Here is a 19,009-nt window from a genome sequence, read left to right on the forward strand (position 1 = left end):
TCCAGGAACAATTTCATATTGTTCCAACCCAGACAGCTCCCTGGGGAAAGTCTCAGCACCACAGCCAACTTGCACTTGACAGTCCTTTGATCTTGCCTGCTTTCTCCCTCTGCAACCCCTAAGGGCTGTTTTCCCCACGTGCATGGTTTACAGCTCTCCCCTGTTCTATCAGGGACAAACCAACCCGGCTCCACACCAGTACTGTAACAGCCTCTCCCAAGTCCCCCTCTTGGCCATCATGCCACTTACCACACACTGGGATTTCCTCACCGTCTGCAACGCTTCTCTTGCTAGACCGAGAAACAGACCATTTCCAGCCCCCCAAACCTCATCTTTGCTGGGAACAGCCAACCCTGTGCCAAAGAGGGTTTGAGGACAGCAGTTCACAGCCAGAGAAGCCACAATTTAGACCCACCTGCGAAGGGCCCAGCTCCCATTCCCTTTCCTCTCACCACCAGGTGACAGGCTTCTCACACTACACTTAGCGACGCTGCTGATGCCAGAGCCCTTGTCCAGGAGCTGCTGCCTGCCCCCTCAAACACACCCCCACCTCGCAGTTGTTGCCCATTTTTATTTCATTTAAAATCCGCTGTGTTAAATATTTTAGTTACAAGTTCTGTGTAGAGGGTAAGAGTAATAGAGTCTGCAGGCACTAGCAACCCCCTCACTCCCCAATACATGTGTGCGCTATCAGGTTAAGGACTGCCCCCCTCCCCCCAAAACCAGCAGCCTTGGGCTGGGATATACATTGAAGACCTGGCCCTCCCCAGCTGTCTCCCCGCTGGTAGCGGGCCAAGCCCTCGCACGCAGGAAGCCAGCAGTCGGATCCACCATCAGTGAGCTGTGATTCAAGGACAGCTGCTGGGGGCTGGTTCTTGCCCCCGTGTCAGGCATGTAATGGTGAAAAGGGTTGTTCCCCCAGGAACAGTGCTACCTCCACAGAGGTCACGCGCTCTGCCCACCCGGACACGAACATTCATGCCACGGTGACCAGGCTGGAGAGACAATCATCTCCAAGGGAAAGCAGGGGGGCTTGCCGCTGCTGCATTCCTGTCTGTGGAGGGAGTGTAACTAGGGCACTGCTAGAGGCGTGACACCTACCTCAAGCCCTGCTCTGATCAAAATCTCTGCTGCAAGCAGCCTGGGGGGTCCCCAGACTGCCCTCGCAAAGCAGATGAGTGTGAAATATTTTTAAGCAAAACAGGGACAGAACAGTAGCCTTTCCTCTCCTCTCCCTCCCAGGAACCTCAGTGCTAGGAAATAAAGCTGAACCCGCCTTGGAGCGGCAGGGAAGGGTACCCTAGCCCAGCAGCAGCAAGCAGTTTCCAGTGGTATAGGACAAGCTAGAGGTGAGAGTTTGGTGCTGTGAGGGAGAGGATGCCATACAGACAGCTCTGGAAAGGCAGTGCCGTTCAGTGGTTGGCCCACCGCACAGCAATCCTCATGAGAAACTGAACCTTCGTTAAACAGAATAGGAAAGGAGGTAGGAGCTATCCCCACAACTCCCTCTGGGACAGCTCCAACCACAGCGGAGGGAGGGAGACTGGAATGACCCCTGCCAGTTCCTGAATGCCCTGCATTGCCCTTGCTGGTGCTGCGGCCCTGCTCTGGGTGGGTGCTGTGGGGGTGCAGCTGCCCTACAGGTCGAGCAGCAGCACGCGGGGATCCTCCACCGCTGCCTTGATCTTGCGCAGGAAAGTCACTGCCTCTCTGCCGTCAATCAGCCGGTGATCGTACGTCAGTGCCACAAACATCATGGGCCGCACCTCGATCTGAAGGAATAAGACCGGCATTAGCGAGCTCAGCTCTACTGCCTGCATGACACCCTCCTGTGAAACTGAGGGAGACCCTGCCTTCTCCCTATCCTGAATCCAGGGTTCAGGCTCTCCTCGACGTGTCCTGCCTGGCAGGATGACCTACCCACTCACTCACTCAGGCACTGATCGCCACACAAGACTAGGTCCCTTTCTGGACCCGTTCTCTATCACAGAGGCTACAGCCCCCTCCTCCGCCCCACACCTAAGCAGATTATCCAGTTCTCCCCCTCACAAACAGGACAAGACCCCCTGCACACCTCAGGCAAGTACCGGTGCCAGAAAAGCTGCCTTACACCCATTAGTCTCTGCTCCCCCTTCACAGTAAAGCCTTTCAGAAGTTGACACCAACTCCCTAGAAAAAGCTTACGGGCTGTGGTCCTCACTCCACCGAGCCCTCCCCTCTGTTCACTGAAATCTGCTGCGCAGCTCCACCTACCTTGCCCCCGACAGCCACAGGCCTGTCGAAGATGGCATGCATGCCTAAGATGGCAGACTGGGGGGGGTTAATGATAGGTGTCCCAAAGAGTGACCCGAAAACCCCTCCATTGCTGATTGTGAAAGTGCCACCATCCATGTCTTCAATGGCCAGTTCATTCTTCCGTGCCTAGAAGAAAAAGTACGGTCTTAGAAAGCCCCACAGATCACAGAAGGCAAAGGACAAGTGTCTGGACATTCAGCCTCTCCAGGAATAAATGCTAATGGCAGGAGCTTCACTTACTGATCTGTTCAGCTGAAAACCAGCACAAATCACTTGCAAATGCACCCTGTCTTTAGATCTGAACATTTACTGGCATTGGGGAAGGATTCTCTTGCCTTCATTTCCAACTCCTGATTTTGTAGGAGACAGACACAGGGACTTCTACCCCAGGGCAGCTCAGCCTTGGCCTCTAAAGACAACGGTGAAGACACACCATGTCACTAATGCATAGGTTTTGGTCTTCTGGAAAGGCAACAAGTAGACAGGCCTGCCTGTAAGGCAGGAGCAGAGCCACAGATGTAACTGGATCACTCCCCACAGCACGACTCAAGTGTGTTAGAGGTCAGAGATGATGACACAGAGGGATTGAATCAATTCGTGCCTGTCCAGCACCCCCAGTTCTTCCCATTCCTCCCAACCTTTTCCAGAAAACCCTCCAACTTTCCTTACCTTCTCCCCCAACTCATAGATAGCACGTTCTATGTCAGCAAAGTTCATGTTTTCTACGTTCCTAACGACAGGGACCACAAGACCCTAGGGAGAAGCGAAATGCATGATCAGCAAACTCACTGCAGTGACACACAGGTAACTGTTACGGGGCAGGAGCCTGGCCTCAGCCCAGCAGAGTTCCTGCTGTCTCAGCACACAGCAGGTGGTTGGCAGAGCTGCCTCACACCCTGGCAGCCTGCCAGGAAATCTGCCAGGACACGCACCGAGGGCCAACACGGTAAATGAGACATCATCTTTGCCTTTGTAAGCCCGTCTCATAAAATAAACGTGGTCTGTCTGGATGCAGTTCCACATCTGTAAAAGCAGGTGAGACACTGGGCAGAGTTCAGCTGCCACCTCTTTCTCCGCAAGAATAGTGGAGTCTCTTTGTGCTGGACCTCTCCTAGACTTTGGGAGCAGTGTCAGAACCTCAGTCCTGGCCAAACCTCTGCCTCACAACAGACTCAACTAATTCAACAGCTGTATCTCCATCCCATACCCTCCCTGGACAGGAATATCTCTTTGAAGCAGCAATGTCATTTACAGAAATGGTGGAACAGCACAGCAGGGTTAGCCAAAGGACAGGACATGCAAAGCTTTTACTGTCTATGCCATATCCTCACAGGTGCACAAAAAAAAAAGGGTTTCCCTAACTTGGCCCTACTCATTAACCACTGAGATCTATAATAACCTTGTTACTATATCTCCTAGTACAGTGGCAGAATATTTTTGGTCCTCCATCTTCTCCCAAAACCCATCTCTGCAGTCCACAACGTATAAGATGTCTCATTTATAGATCAGTCTCATCAGGAAGTTTCTGCTGCAGTAGAGCTCAAAGCTGAGTTGGCTCCAAGTATATGACCATTCCAGACCTGAGGAAGCATGGCCAAAGCATCTGAGGTACCTACCCGGGGAGTTGCTACAGCGACACTGATGTCCACATAGTCCCTGTACACAATCTCTTTGGTCGTGTCATCAATCACTAGGAGAAAAAAAAAAAGCTGTGTTACACACGCAGTACCCAGGATCAAGGGCTCAACAGGCCAGAAGTAGCCACCAAATCGTAACAACTTGCTCGTCTCTAGCTTAAACACAACTCCAGAGAAAAATAAGCCCTCGCTGCCCCTGTGGGAGAAGCATCAGCATAGACAGAAAGGAAACACAGTCCAGATAGGTCAGTTCCCTTCACACATGCTCTTGGTTATCCTCCTCTTCTGGGTTTAAGCAAGCACCTCTGACAGCCCCAGGAACTGCACTGCACCTACAGCAGCCACCACTACAGCAGCCAGCAGGCTCTGCTTTCTGCAGGCTGGGGCCCCAGCCCCGCTCCTGGCAACCCCGGCATAACAGAGCCCCTCTTGGCAAGCTGTCCTCTGCCTACGTAAGTGGCATTAGCAAAACCAGCTGCAGCACACAGGACTGTCTTCCTTTTTCCTGTGTATTTGACTTGCTTATGCAAAGTATTAGCCCTGCCACTGACCTAGCAACCTGCTTTTCCCCACTCTGCCATGTTCACTGGTGAGACTCACCGGCAAGGGTCCCTACTCACCTGCATTCACAACGGGCTGGTCCTGCAGAGCAAAAGCTGCAGCTTTCACAAAAGCTGACATGAAACCTAGCTTCAGGTTGTGCTTTTTCAAAAAGGTATCCTTGTGTACAGCTCTCATCTCCCGGATGTTGCTACAAAACACATGACAACGCTGGTCAGCAGGGAGTCCAAGAAAACACCGCTCCCTCACTCTAGAACAGATTTCAGCACCAGCCCCAAAGACTGCAAACCAAGCGCCGAACACCTGGTCTGCTGAAAAATCCTTCGAATGTCACACCTGAAGTGGGCTGAAGGTGGCTCTAAGGCCCCTGCCAAAAGATCTAACAGGAACTGGTCCTGGACCGCAAACTCAGCCTGCCAGGCCCAAAAGCAAGATAGGGCATGGTGTATTTCCTGCTTCAGCCTGACATTGCCACCAATTCTCTGGGGACACCAATGCTGATACCAGTGTGGTACCACAGAGAGCAACTGCAGGTGTGCCTGGGCCAACCCCAGAGGGGTGAAAAAGCAGGAAATGCCAAGAGCAGAAAAGACGCACATGGTGATTTGAGGGAAAAAACTTCAATCGTTGTGCAAGTCCAGCACCTGCCACCACAACGATGCCTCAGTACTTAACTCACCGGCTTTGGGAGTTGAGTGAATATGAGAGAAATTTTCCCAGATGCTATGGCAGTGAGTGCCAGTCCACCTATAGTCCTCATCCAGACTAATCATGTTTCCCCACTGCTTCTATTTATCAGAACATAGGCCATTTATAAAGTCAACCAAGCCGTGGCTACAAGCTCTGGCTACACCAGGCTAATGCCAGATGCTGTAGAATTGCGTGGTCCATCCCTGCCCCCTCCAGGGACCTTGAGTCTTTGAAGAGACAGCTTCAGCTTGGGGCAGGTTCTCCATGGTTTAGAGTGTTTGTTTTCCCGTGATTAACCTTGTTTAGGGCTAGGATTACCACCCAAAGACATTAGTGCCTCCCAAGACACAAGGACTGCGGCAATAAGGATGAGGTCTGCTATGAAACCGGCTCATTATGGCTTCCTCCTTTCAGACGCTGACCCCCGTGGGAAGCAGGAGGCCCCAGCACAGGTCCTCAAGAGTCAACCTCACAGCAATCAATCCAAACCAGATTACCAGATGCAACGAGAGCCCGAGGCCAGCGTAAAGCGACACCTCAATGAGCCTCCGAGAGGAGATAAAGCTGCAGCACTTCCCCTCCAATCAAGACTATTTTGCCAGCCTTATTGTTCTGAGACCCAAATATTTACATGTTTTGTCTTTAAGGAGCAGAATAGGATTTCACAAAGCAATTTGATTTGGGCACGATTTCCCCTTAATGCACTGTAACATAAGCTGCCCGCCCTCCAAAGCCATTAGTGCGTTCAGTCCATGCAATCGCTTGAGTCAGAAGACCCCCACCTGCCCGAAGGGGATGCGGAAGGATGCTAGTCCGTCTCTGGAAATCTGCACCATCCCACAGCAAATGCCTCAGACCTATGTAAAACTCACCTGAAAGGCTGATGAGCCCTGGGGAACCACCTCACGGGAAGCTAAATAGGCCCACCTCCAAAAGCAGTAACTTGGTGGGGTGGCAGAAAGCAGATGCTACAACTTGCTGTCTTCTAATAGCCACTCTACAAGTGGTACCAGTCACACCTGGTCTTCTGCTCAACACCTATCAGTCCTCAACCAAGAACCACGCAGATGAGGAACCAGGCTGCCCCTTTTACAAGCAGCAGATGATTCCCAAGTAAGAACAGGCCATTAGGAAGTTATGCACCCCTCATATTGCAACACCAGCATGGTCCTGGTGAAGCTGCACAAACAGTGTGGTACACACCTAAGAAAGAGGTCCCAACAGATACGTTTGCCAATCTCTCTGAAGAGAATCAGCAAAGTCTTGACTGCTATTTCAAGATGACTGCCTGCATCTATTTCGACTCATAAAAGGAAAAAGAGATCTGGTCCTCACCTCATATCGATCTCGTTGAAAGTGGTCAGCATGGCACAAGTATTCTGAGCCTCTTTCAGCCGCTGAGCAATACGCTGACGCATCCTATTCATTTTCACCTGAAAATTAAAAAGATATAATCAGAAGCTGCCTCAAGCTCATCCAAGGGGCAAAATGCACAAAAAACTCAACAGGCCCTTCTTCTTGCTGTCTGGTTGACCAGTAAGATGCCTAGGGCCAAGGTTTTCACTCGTCTCTTTGAGGAGCATGACAGGCTGAGAAGTTGATATCACTACAGAGCTTCCCAGCTCAACACCCAGTTCACCTGAAAAGCAGTGCTGAAACGCATCACAGTATGACTACTTCCAACCTATGTGTTTCTCAAGACCTCCAAACATGTGTAGGTTCCCAGCATGAGGCTAATGTGAGAAAAGCAAGATTGCTAAGAAGGCAGCTGCTCAACCGTGTTCTCTTATGAATGCACAAGGCAGCTGCAGCAGCCTCAGCCCTTTGCTGAGGGCTTGTGGACCAACCAAGAAGATCACACTGAGCTTTCTGTGCTCAGTCAGGAGAGCTCAAGACAAGACTTTTGCCTCAAAAAGACCTGTGTCAGATTGGACCTGGCTCTTCCTCCAGCCCCTAAATGTGTGCCTCCAAGCAGAGAATATCCCCATCTGTCACAGCCCCATTGAGCTGGGTGTGAACAGGTAGGTGCAGACACAGCCAGAAAATGCCGGAACAGATTGTCACTCAGCAACAGAAGCACTGGCAATGCCCCTGTTCCCACAGCTTACCCTATGCTCTGATCTGGCACCTTTGCTGGGCACTGTCTCCCCAGGAGGGGCTGCCGCTGGGGCTGCAGCTGGCTTCACCGCAGACACTGAGGGTAAAGAACACATCAGTCAAAAAGGGAAGCCAGGTCTTGATCGCGATGCCCCGAGTTAGAAAGCCCGTTTGAGCTCCTTGCTCAAGTAACACAGCGTGGAAGCAGCCTTGAACAGGGCTAGACGGGTTCCAGGCACAGCTGAGCTCGCCAGTCTGGAGCATGCAGGGCAATAATGTGGGGAGGCCTTCACCATACGCACCAAACTGTTTGCTGTCTTTAACCTTACACACTCTCCACAAGGAAGAAAGGCTTGAAAATAGGAGAATATGGCTGTTGCCTCACCTGGCTTGCTGTCAATGGGCTGAGCTGACACAGGTGGCACTGGTGGCATTGTAGTGGGAATTGGTGCTGCAGCAGGGGGAGGAGCAGCCGCAGCTACAGGTTCAGGGGCTGCAGGAGGAGGAGGGGCTGCTGCTGGTTTGGCCTTGGCAGGAGCAGCTGAAAGACAAGGAAGAACCATGGTAAGTTAACCCCCCAGCAGAGGGCCTTTATATTCTCAGCACTACTGAACTGACAGGAGCCACCACAAGAAGATCCTATGGTGAAAGTGTTTTACTAATCAACACCTTCGATCTCCTCATTGGTAGGAAACTGGATGCTGATGAGAACAGGGCAGGGAAGAAAGCTGTATCAGGGGAATTCTCAATTAATTTTAGCTTAGAGCTGCAGTCTCCTCCAGAGCGAGCAAAAGGAAAGTTCCCCCCCTTTTCTAATGGACAACAGCAGTATTTTCATCCAGCTAGAGAGGTAGATGGAGGAAACATATAAGCCCTCTCAGGATCCCTCTAAATGCCTTGCTTCCATCTTCAGAAAAAGATCAGTGGAAACAGGAAGGCTCATGCAAGTTATATATGCCTGGCTCACCTCCAGTTTTCCTGAGTTTGAACAGAGGTGTCCCCCCTTCCACTTTGCCACCATCAGGTACCAGAAGGGCTTCAATCACACCAGCTGCTGGGGCTGGAACTTGCACTGATGTCTGCAAAAAGGAAAATCAGTGAAACTTCCCCAGACATTGGATGGAGAACAAGCGCCCAAGAGAAGATGCCAATATGCAGATACACACTGTCATTTGGCACAGACAGCGGCTCTGTCTCGCACCATTGGCACCAGTGTTCATATCCTCCACCAGGATTTTGTGCCAATACTTAGAAGTTTTAGGAGATGCTGGCAGTGTAACTTATAGCCTGACCTTCCTGCTCCAGGGTACAATCAAGAATTGACCCACTGCCAGCATCTTCCTGACAGCAACACCAGAAGCATAACTTGGCAGGGAACTTTAGCAAGAACTTCAAAGCTTAAGAGTCCTTTAAGGAGTGAGTAAACGTAAAGGCTAAATTTAACACAATCTGAAGACATCCTATGGCTCTGCAGATTTCTCCTCTGTTTAAACACAAACAGGTTTCAAAGCTTAAGCACCGGAATTGGAAGGAGTGGAACTGCAACTCCAACAAACATCAGCACCACTGATGCTTAACCAAATGTATGAGGAAGCAAGGGTTATCAAAGAATTCTCACTTAAGGCACATCCAGCTTTCACACTAGATGAGAAAAGCTTTTTTCCGTGAAGGGAGCAGGAGACACAGGCAGGGCCTGCAGGCTCTAGGAGCTCTTAGCAGGAGAGAAGCCATACAGGGTACCCACTACAGAACTAGAAGAAGTTTTGGTCCAGAAAACTCCTACCTTGTCTGTTTCAATCTCACACACCACTTCATCTTCTGCCACTGTGTCTCCAACAGCTGAACAATAGATATGAAGACCACTGTGAGGAGGTAGGTATGCTCCAGCCTCCCCTCTTAACCCACAGCAGTCTCCCCCACTAACCCAGTATTTTCTCACCCCAGCTCTCCAGAACTTCTAAAGAAAAGTCTAGCTCAATCAATCAAGCTATTGCACAGTCACAGTCTGTTTCCAGTTTAGACAACACCCTTCACCCAACATGACCCACGACAGAGAGGTGCCAAGGCTGTAACTGCAATCCTTACCCCTTAGGAGAACTGCAGTTAACTGCCTCATTTGTCACAGATCGAAAGGCACAGAGCAGGTTGTCTTGTCAGCCAGTGAACTACAATCCATCCCTGAGCTGTCCAGTGCAGCAGTAAAGGTGCTGAGAATTTCAGGGAAGAGGCAGCTGCTTACCTTTCTCCCACCTGACATCTCCTTCTGTGACTGACTCTGCAAAGGCTGGTGTGTTCACCGTAACCACGTCATCCCCTGTGAGAGAGACAGACAGATGTGAATGCATTCAGAGCTCAAAACTTACAGCATTGCTTCATTCTTGTCTGCAGGACTCTACTTCGAGGGGGTAGGTCAACAGACATCAAATGTTGGCCTTCTTCCTTCAACGCTGATTAACATTTAAATGCCAGAGAAATTCCCATCTGGCTGAAAGTCACATTGTGACAGGAATGCCAGACAAAATCTTGAGGGCTGACATAAACCCTCAGCCATCCATCGAGGCAGGGCGGCAATGCGCCTAGACCATGGGTGGGAAGAGGTAGCTTCGGCTGTTGTCAGGACAGCAACAAGTAGCACACGAGCCATCCCACTGACTCCTGGCTTTTTACTTACTACGTAATGCAGTGGTTCTGAAGTAACGGACAGTGAAGACACTGGAGCTATTTACTCTGCAGAAAGAGAGAAAGAGATGAACACAGAAGGATGTTCCTCTGCAGGCTGCCAGCTCCAAGCCCAAGTACAGAATTTACATTTGCTTAACTGATCTGAAAGGCTGCTCAGCTGTTCTGATGTATTTGTTCCAAGGGACTCCTACTTACCCCTCAAGCTGCAGCAATCCCACTAAGAAAGGAAACATAACAGCTTACCATCACTAGTGCCCTCAGAAACTCAGTGAGAACTGACATTTATGGAGCTTTAATTTAGGGAGACAACCCAATGGAACCACTGTGGTTTAAATACTGATAAAAGGCTGACCTAGCCAGCCCACCCTATGGGTGGGTAACCATTTTTTACCTTCAGATCAGGACTGTCGCCCTCTACAGAAGTTGCTAGATTGCTCCAAAACCAAACGAAGGAAAAAAAACCCCAACAACAAAAGAGAAAGAACCATACATTGCCTATGGCAACGCATCCAGCTACTTCTCTCCATGTCCCTTCACAGGGAGCTGGCAACCCCAAGCATTCCAAAGGATTTTTTTGTACCTACTCACACATTTGGAAACCTGAAGCAAACATGCTTTAGCGTCTCCTCTAACACAGGCTACTTGGTGCAAACAGACCAGCGTTTCAGGCTTTTATGGATGCACTCTTAAGGTTATTTCCCCAAATACATTTCTACAAGACCACCCCAGCAATGTAAACCTTGCCATATGACAGCTCCCTAAGCCACCCCATTTCACCTATCAAAATCCTACCAGGAGGCCACCACATAGCAAACAAGACTTTTCATCAGATAATCAAAGGGTAGAGATCCATTTATCAGCAGTCTCCTCATCCCTGTCCTTCTCCTGCCTTGGTATCTGGTTCCAAACAAAGCTTATTTTATTTAAGCATGCCACAGCTCCTGACCTGCAAACCCCAGATTTTGTTAGGGCTAGCTCCACGCTCCCACAATATGCACGGGGATTTTATGACAGCCAACCATATTCTGCCTCCCAGCCCTCAAATCTTATCAGGACTAGAGCAGCCCCAACCTCTCCACATCACAGCTTTCCGGGGGATACTTACACAAGCTTCCTGCTGTTCATGTAAGCCAGTCCCTGGCTTCCAGCCACACCTGTGAATGAGAATGGTGTTACCCAGCCATCCGGTCCTCAAGTGTCCCTGTCAGGTAAAGGGTGCAGAGGACACCACTGTTCACCCTGAAAGAAGCTTGGGACTAAGTGGGGAACATAGCCACAGAGAGGCACCTCAGTGCCATCAAACCTGCCCAGAGCTTGCCAGTGGTCTTGTCTTCATCTAGATTTACAGAGGTGGTAAAACCAGTTCTCTCTTGACCTTAAAGCTAGTAAGGATAACTTTTGAAAAGGGCAAACAACGCAGTAGCTACCCCAGTCAGAACAAAACCAGGAAACAGCTACATGGGACACCTCCAGGACTGCTAAAACCTCAGTTGCTACTGCGTTACCCTCACGAACAGAAAGGGGTTCCTAACAGGAGCAAGGCATCAGTGCCCTAAGAGGCACCCCCAGGGAGCCTCACAGTCTCACAGAACGAAAACAGTGTAGGGCCAAACAGCAAGCCACCGGCACCCCTCTTCTCTGTCCAGCCCCTGTTCCAAAACTCACAGCAGGGAGGTACTTGCATCGCTTCTCAGTTTCACATATCCCAGTGTCCCCTTCCCTCACTGCTCACATGCCCTGACACTGCAATTTTTACTACAAACTGAACTCCTGTCCTTTGTCTCTTTCAGGGCACTGGGCAGTTTTCCAGACTGATCTTAAAAAGAGTCAGCATAGCAACTGAAGAACATAATTATCTCAGTTACACAATGCCAGAAGGAAGAACCATTTCCCCATTTGATTTTTTAGAAAAGCAATATAATTTTGATGCCATCCCCTACTAAAGAGCTGTTATTGGAACTCTAGAAACCGGAGAAGGTAAGCAGATTTAACTGGTTTCCCAAAGTGGACTCAGAAGTGAGTGATGTAACACTATATAAACACTGTACAGCTAGAAAAAACAGCTCTGGGAAAATCCAGTTTAAGCACCAAGGATGAATTCAGAGGCATACTAGATTTGACATGTCACTTAACATTCACCCATCATTTTCAAAGGAGTTTATTAGAGAGCTAGGCTCTGCAATAGCATGTGTTTCAGGCACTGCAATGCTTGAAATACACTGTGCTACTGCTGTGAAATCTTCACCAGAGCCCAATGGAATGGACAGCATGTACGTTAGGCAAGGGAGGCACTCACATGGAAACACAGCTCATTTCACCAACTGTTCCTTCGTGACTTGATTGACAGAAATACATTCCAATCAAACCTATTACCAACTTCCGTCATCAGCTCTGTTCTGTCTAGGTAGTTTGAAATGAAATAAAAGCATAAGACTCACCAGACAGAGAGCATCTTGCCAGAGTACAGTTCCCCTGTCAGAGAGAAGAGGAACTATCAGTATTGCCAAGCGATGGACCCACCCTAGAAGAACTTTGGTTTTCTCACGAGACCTGGATCAGAGAGAGACAGGACCCACCATTCCCACGCTCCAGACTGTTGGCGTGCTACTTTCCCATATTGTGCAAGAGCAGGAGATGGTGAGGGCATCTACACCCTCCTCTTTGCTTTGTCTGCTTCCAGGACGCTTTCCTGTAGAGTGACGTTAAACCTGATGCACGTGGTTTTCAGCTGTGGCTCCAGCTGCTTTGACCTTCCCATGCACAGTTTCCTCTTTAAGAAGGAACAGATTTCTAAAGACCAATTCACTAAAATTTGCTACAAGTGAGGTCAAGGATAGCTACTGAATACAATAAAAAAACATCCCATGTTGTTTACTCCTACAGTCATGAACACAGCATTTGGGGGGCTTTGTTTGTTTGTTTTAAGGCTATGGAGCCTTTGAACTCCAGAAGGTCAGAATTTCCCCCGATGGCAAAATTCCTACTGCCTTCAGTGAGCCAGGAATTCCACCTTCTGGTGACGTTTTGTACCCATGTAATCATTGACTGCACTTCTAGCTCAGCATAACATTCCTCAAAAAGACATTTTAAGGTATTCTAGTTACTTTCCCTATTGTTATCATACATTTCTCTAGCATCAAACCCGCAGATCTGGAGAACCTAAGAACTCTTTAAAAACTATAGGAAAATACCATGGTAAGCATGACAAAAGCATAGCTGACTGATTTGGAACAACAGCTACTCAAGAGCTCAAAACACCCCTACCCAGCAGCTAAGGTAAGAGGTAAAAATTAGATTTCATTCGCATTGTCAAGTGTCTGAAGGGACGTTTGTGTACAAGCCCTGATTTCAACTTCGCCGAAGCAAGTAGGATGGGATATAACTGATCTTAAATATCAAAATAATTTGTGGAGATGCGTGTGATATGACAACACAGAGATCAAGGACCAAAAAGATACTTAAGCTTGTCATACCATCTACAGGACTGAGTGCTGTAGCATGCAAAAATACATTCAGTGAACACTGCATATCATCAGAACTACTAACAGGCCTGGAATCGACCCACTGGCAGTTTAATTATCCAAATTTACTGATGGATTTGCCTTCTCTGATATTAAAGCATAGTCAACTCAGTGACCGATGGGCAGTTCAACATGGTTATGGTTAGCATGCTACGGATGCAGGCAGCTAGGCTGAGTCACTGCTAAGCCAGCCTGGGTCTGGCAGAGCTCGGGAGCCCCACCAGCGCCATGCAGCTACTGCTACCCTGCTTAATGGTCCACTACAGGGACTGATGATCCTGGACTAACGGTTCTGCAAAACTGGCTTCTAGCGGGGCCCGCTGGAGTCCCTGCCCCAGGTCTGGCTGGGAAAGGGAAAGCAGGGAGGAGCACTGGACAGTCTTTGCAGAGTCATCGTGAACGCTACAACTCTTAATCTTGGTGCAGCACTGGCCCCCTGCTAACTCAGATCTAGTTTGTGTAGAGCTAGCCTCAAGCTGAGATCAGGAAGACAAACTTCAATGTAACCACACTTGGTCAAGAACCTAAAGCACCACAATCCTCAGCACATACATTAGCTCCTGTATTGATCAAATCCTTCCCACTTTCTAGTAATGTCCCAGATAATAGGAAGTCAAATGACAAATAAAATACCAAGCAACTTGAGCTCCCCTCTGACCATTAATTTCCTCCTGGGTGCTTTATAGAAAAGTGGTTAAAGGTATTCTTAACGTCCCAGACAATAACTTGTCAGGAAAGAACTTAGACTGAAGCAGAAACAGCCAATTTTATTTTCTCAGGACCAGTTTATTGTAAAGTTTAACACACACAAAAAAAAAAGTTTAGAAGGCCTGTCCTAAAATAAATTGTTGTGAGAAAACACATCTGCATGAGGTGCCAAGTTTGTGTTCCACAACTGGTGCAAAATTAATGAAAAAATTGGTATCACTCTTCCCTTCTGTCTTTTAGGTTACAAAATGAGGGAAAGCGCTCTAATGTGAGGAGGAAGTCGCTCATACAAGATACTGAGATTCCTCTGTCCTGCATTCCACAGAACCATTGCGGGTCATGCATCACCAGGAGATGCCTGACAAGGCTGTTGTTTCCTGTTCCCTTTTTCCCTGAAGGAACTGCTATGATTGCACCTGTTCCTGGTATCACCTTGTTAAATCTGCCTTCTGCCTGACCTTGGAGCTTCTTCAGTGAAAATGGAAACATTTAGGTTTTACCAGCTGACATTAGCACTTTGGATCACTTTAAAAAGGCAGCCTCCACTTGGAAAAGTAAATCCTGGTCTAATTAGCTAGTGACTCACAAACCAACTGATTAATTTTTCCCCCATGTTTCACATGACTTCTCAGAATTGTTTTTATAACTGTTGTAATCTCAAAATGACTCTAGCAGTGTCCCAGGCCACACCTTTCAAGGAGCTGTCACCTTCCAGTAGGTCACTACACACTGAAATAAATTACAGAATAAATCAGCTGAAGTGACAGCCTGCATATTTTCACAAAACTTCTGCAACTGCGGGCACAGGGACCAGTTCAGGTAAGGACACCAAGTGAACAAGAGGCTACAGTTAATTACAACAGAGACAAAAGAGAAGCCCAGTGCTGGGCAGCTCTGATGACAGGGACCACAGCAATCAGTCCTCCAGCGCCAGCTTCTTCTTCAAAGCAAAGAAGCTGCTGCTTTCAAAACAAGGATCAGTCCAAACCACTGCTACACACAAAAAACCCACTGCACATGTTTCATGGATTTTAACACAATTATATATAGCACAGCAGGACAGATGCTAAGATGAGATGGAGATAACAATACTGAGTGGTAAAGGATACTGTTACTAAGACGACAGGCTTGAGAACTCCTCCAGCATGTGGGGAGGATCAAACAGGGATGAAAAAGTTCTTACAAACTCTTCCCCACATAAACAGAAGGACTTGATTCTCAAAGCACTGAATGCAACTCCTGATCAAACCATCTTTTTTCAGACTAGCTCTTCTCTGGACTTTTTCAGGTCATCCTTCAACAGCTGTACCCCCTCACCTCAAGTCTTACATGCTCAGATGCAGGCTACTGATGCACATGCGTGACTTCTGCTTGATAGATTAATCCAAGACCTCTTCCTCTTTCACGAGATCATCAAAATCCAGCCAACCCTTCCCTACCCTCATTTCTTGCCGACTCCACTTTTCTCCCATTCAACCCTACACTTATGAATTTGGTACACGTCTATTGTTCTCACTTCTCCCATCAGAGGTTTGATGTCTGTTCAAAAAGCATGTATTACCCCCCTTCGTCAAAACTTACTTCCCATATACCTACACAAATGGAAATTAAACTACTACTACCACCTTGACTTCTCAACTCTTCCAGTACACCTAACAGCTAAAATTACCTCCCCTTCCCAGTCCTCAGCTATAATCTCTTGCAACCTCCTGATTTGCAGACTAGTTTTGTAACAGGTTTGAATATTCCATCTGGCTTTCCCCCCTGTTCTGTACAATTACACAGCACCACTGAGAGCTGACAAAACCTCAATATTGTTAAAATGCCACTTAAACTTATTTTAAACTGCACTATAATCAGTTTGCATGTGCATATAACAAAATATAATATAGTTACAAATTGTTTATAGCACAGTTTCATATATACACAAAGTATTTATAAACACAAATCTGTCTGTAGCACCCAGAGACAAGCATTTAATACACAACAGCCCTAGGAGGAAGCATGACATAATTAAACGTTCAACATTACAATTAACTGTCAACACTTGCTTGCTTAGACTCACACAATGGCTAAAACCAGATGTCTTGCTCTAAGCCTTCAGCTGGTCATCTGGAAGTGAAGTGATCTTTTCCCACCTGTAGGTATGCATGTATATGTATATATACGCATGTGCATATATATGTACGCACGCAAAGCTAGGCACGTTTGCTATTTAAACGATGTGGCCACAAGTCAGCAAAGGCCAGAAGCCAGGTGGCTGTGAGCAGCCCTGCTGTGGGTGTGAGCAGCTGGCACTGGCTGTTAGCCCCTGCGAGCCCACGGCGGCCCGGCCCGGGGCCCCGCCGCTCGCATCGGTCCAACCACCGCTTTGAGAAATGGAGCCCAAGAACTAAATGATGCAGCGGGCACCGCTGTATCGGCCAGTGCTGCACCGGGCTGACCCCAGCCGGGGAGGTGCGAGGCGAGTGGCGGCTGCCAACAGAGACCCCCAACGCCTCGGCCCAGCGCAGGAGCGGCGGTTTGCGGGAGCTCTGCCCGTCAGCCAGCCCTGCCCGTTGCCGCCGCCGCCCTTCCCTATGGGCCGGGCTCGGCCCGGCGCGGGGCGGAACGCGGCCCCCGGCGGCGCGGAGCCCGAGGAGGGGCAGCGCCGCGCTCGCCCCGGCCCCCGCCCCGGGGGCGCCGCCCCCCCCGCCCCCCCCCCCGCGGGGCGGCGGCCGGGAGGGGAAGGGGGGGACGCGTCCCGGTGCCCTTGGCGCCGCCGTCCTCGCCCGCCCAGCCGCCGCCCCTCCCTCCTCCCTCTTCGCGGCCGGTGCCCGCGGCGGGCAGTACCTGCCGGAGGGCGCGCAGCGAGCGGCCCAGCGCCCGGCCGAGGCAGCGGGACCGCCACAGCAGCAGCATCGCGGTGGCGGCGGCGGCGGCGGGAGGAGCCGGAGGGCGGACACCGGAAGCAGGCCCGGCGCGAGCCGGAAGTGCGTAGGGCCGGACCAACCTCTCCGGAACGGCGGGAGCGGGGCCAGAGGGCCGGCACCACCGCGGGCGGGGGGGGGGGGAGCGAGGGCAAGGGCAGGCTTAAGGCAGGGCGGTGGGGCAGGGACAGGCTGGGGACGGGGCTGTGGGGTGAGGATAGGCCTAAGGCAGGGGCTGTGGGGCGGGGGCAGGCTGGTGACAAGGCTGTGGGGCAGGGATAGGCCTAAGGCAGGGGCTGTGGGGCGGGGGCAGGCTGGTGACAAGGCTGTGGGGCAGGGATAGGCCTAAGGCAGGGGCTGTGGGGCAAGGGCAGGCTGGGGACGGGGCTGTGGGGTGAGGACAGGCCTAAGGCAGGGGCTGTGGGGCAGGGCAAGGCTGCAGATAGGCTGTGGTAGCCTCCTTTGAACCTGAGATGTCTGCCACAGCCCCGCATGGGACCCCGTGGCAGGCAGATGGTTCAGTCACGCCTTGTGTCCTGGTTGACCCTACCTTTGTGCAGCCCTGCCTGTCCACGTGCTGTACTGGCCCCAGCACAAGCGGACACAGGGGCTTTCACATTACAAGTTATGTTACCTGTAAGTTATGTTACCTACAGTTCCTGGTATGTGAATGGACACCCGGTAACCAGCGGGTGCCGTTTCATGACGCTTTATTGAACCAACACTGGATTGCTGCAGGACAGCTGTACCAGTGGTTTTCCTTCTCGCCTTGACAAAATCATGGGGTCGGCCTCAGGTAGGATGACACGGTCACTGGCATTAGCCAGTGGGATGTTGCATGGCTGGAAATGGGCAAGGAGGCCCTCTCACCATGACAAACATGCACGAGTCCACAAGTAAGCCCCGTTCCTCGAATGCCATCTGTATATTGAAAACATTTGAAAATCCCCCAGCTAGCTTCTGTTTTCTGCCTGCTTCCAGGTGGGGGACCGCTGGTGGAAGAAAACTCAAGGAACCCATTTGCAGAATATGAGAATTAGCTTGGGATAGTCATAAAAGGCTGTCTGGCAGCCAGACAGCTCTCAAAGAGGCCAAGTTTAGGTTATGCACGTGTCCTCAATTTAGCCATTGCTTAATAATATATGAATGGTAAACTGCAACCTTCAAAATAGTCTCCTCATATAAATTTTCAATGAACATCCTTGGGATCATTTTCAATGTAAGAGGTTGGATAAAATTCAACAGGGGATAGTCTCTGTGGCTTTGAGGTTGAACTGACTGCTTTAATAAAAGGCAAGTGAGCCCGAAAGACCTCTCTGCCAGGGATTTCTCTGCGATCTGTTGTCTGAGGGCTGATATCTTTGAGTAAGACCACTTGATGCCAACTGCTTTTAACCACAGCCTCCTGTACCAAATGAATACACCAAACATCACCACGTTCAAGGAAGTATATGGAGGCAAAGGAGGCTAAGCCCCAGGAGCGGCACGCGTACGTAGGCTTTGTCCACCTGTCCCATGGCTTCTACACAAAGCTTCTCACAACCCTGCGTGCCCCTGGGGCAGGTGGGTTTGTCCTGGGGCCGGGGACCGGCTGCGCTCAGCTCAGAGCACAGCTCCGGCAGTGTCTCTAAAACACCCTGTTGTAAGCAAGGGACTTGGTGTTGCTGCTTTTCCTGTCTTGTTCCCTTTCCTGGCCATATCCTCCACCGCAGACCTCTAGGCCAGCCGAAATGCCTCTGTCCCACCGTGGCAGGGATGCTGCAAGTGCCTGGGCGCTTTCCCTGGAAGCTGGGCAGCACCGGGAACCCCTGGGCGGCTCTTCACTTGCCTGGGGCACCGCTTGGCCTCTAACCGCGTGGATTTGCATCATCCCACCAACAGTTCAGCATCCCGAACGCTGGCTGGGGGT

The 19,009-nt window shown here is 50.1% G+C and overlaps 1 protein-coding gene across 2 annotated transcripts; it reads right to left on the minus strand.

Moving 5' to 3' along the window:
• Positions 1 to 557: 557 nt before the first annotated feature.
• Positions 558 to 17,156, minus strand: DLST (dihydrolipoamide S-succinyltransferase). 2 transcript variants are annotated; one of them, XM_055805893.1, is made up of 15 exons: positions 17,024 to 17,156; positions 12,401 to 12,434; positions 11,068 to 11,116; positions 9,952 to 10,007; positions 9,520 to 9,594; positions 9,064 to 9,119; positions 8,248 to 8,359; positions 7,666 to 7,821; positions 7,292 to 7,377; positions 6,519 to 6,616; positions 4,553 to 4,683; positions 3,912 to 3,985; positions 2,965 to 3,048; positions 2,254 to 2,421; positions 558 to 1,772 (listed from the first exon to the last, which is right to left on the minus strand). In XM_055805893.1, the coding sequence occupies exons 1-15, from the start codon at positions 17,090 to 17,092 to the stop codon at positions 1,638 to 1,640; spliced, it is 1,383 nt and encodes a 460-aa protein (XP_055661868.1). In that variant the 5' UTR covers positions 17,093 to 17,156; the 3' UTR covers positions 558 to 1,637. The 2 variants fall into 2 exon arrangements, with proteins under 2 accessions (XP_055661868.1, XP_027651758.1); XM_027795957.2 differs by lacking the exon at positions 17,024 to 17,156 and adding an exon at positions 12,539 to 16,526 and having other exon boundaries at positions 1,394 to 1,772.
• Positions 17,157 to 19,009: the final 1,853 nt, after the last annotated feature.

The sequence above is a fragment of the Falco peregrinus genome, chromosome 1, assembly GCF_023634155.1.
Source record: "Falco peregrinus isolate bFalPer1 chromosome 1, bFalPer1.pri, whole genome shotgun sequence".
Lineage (NCBI taxonomy): Eukaryota > Metazoa > Chordata > Aves > Falconiformes > Falconidae > Falco > Falco peregrinus.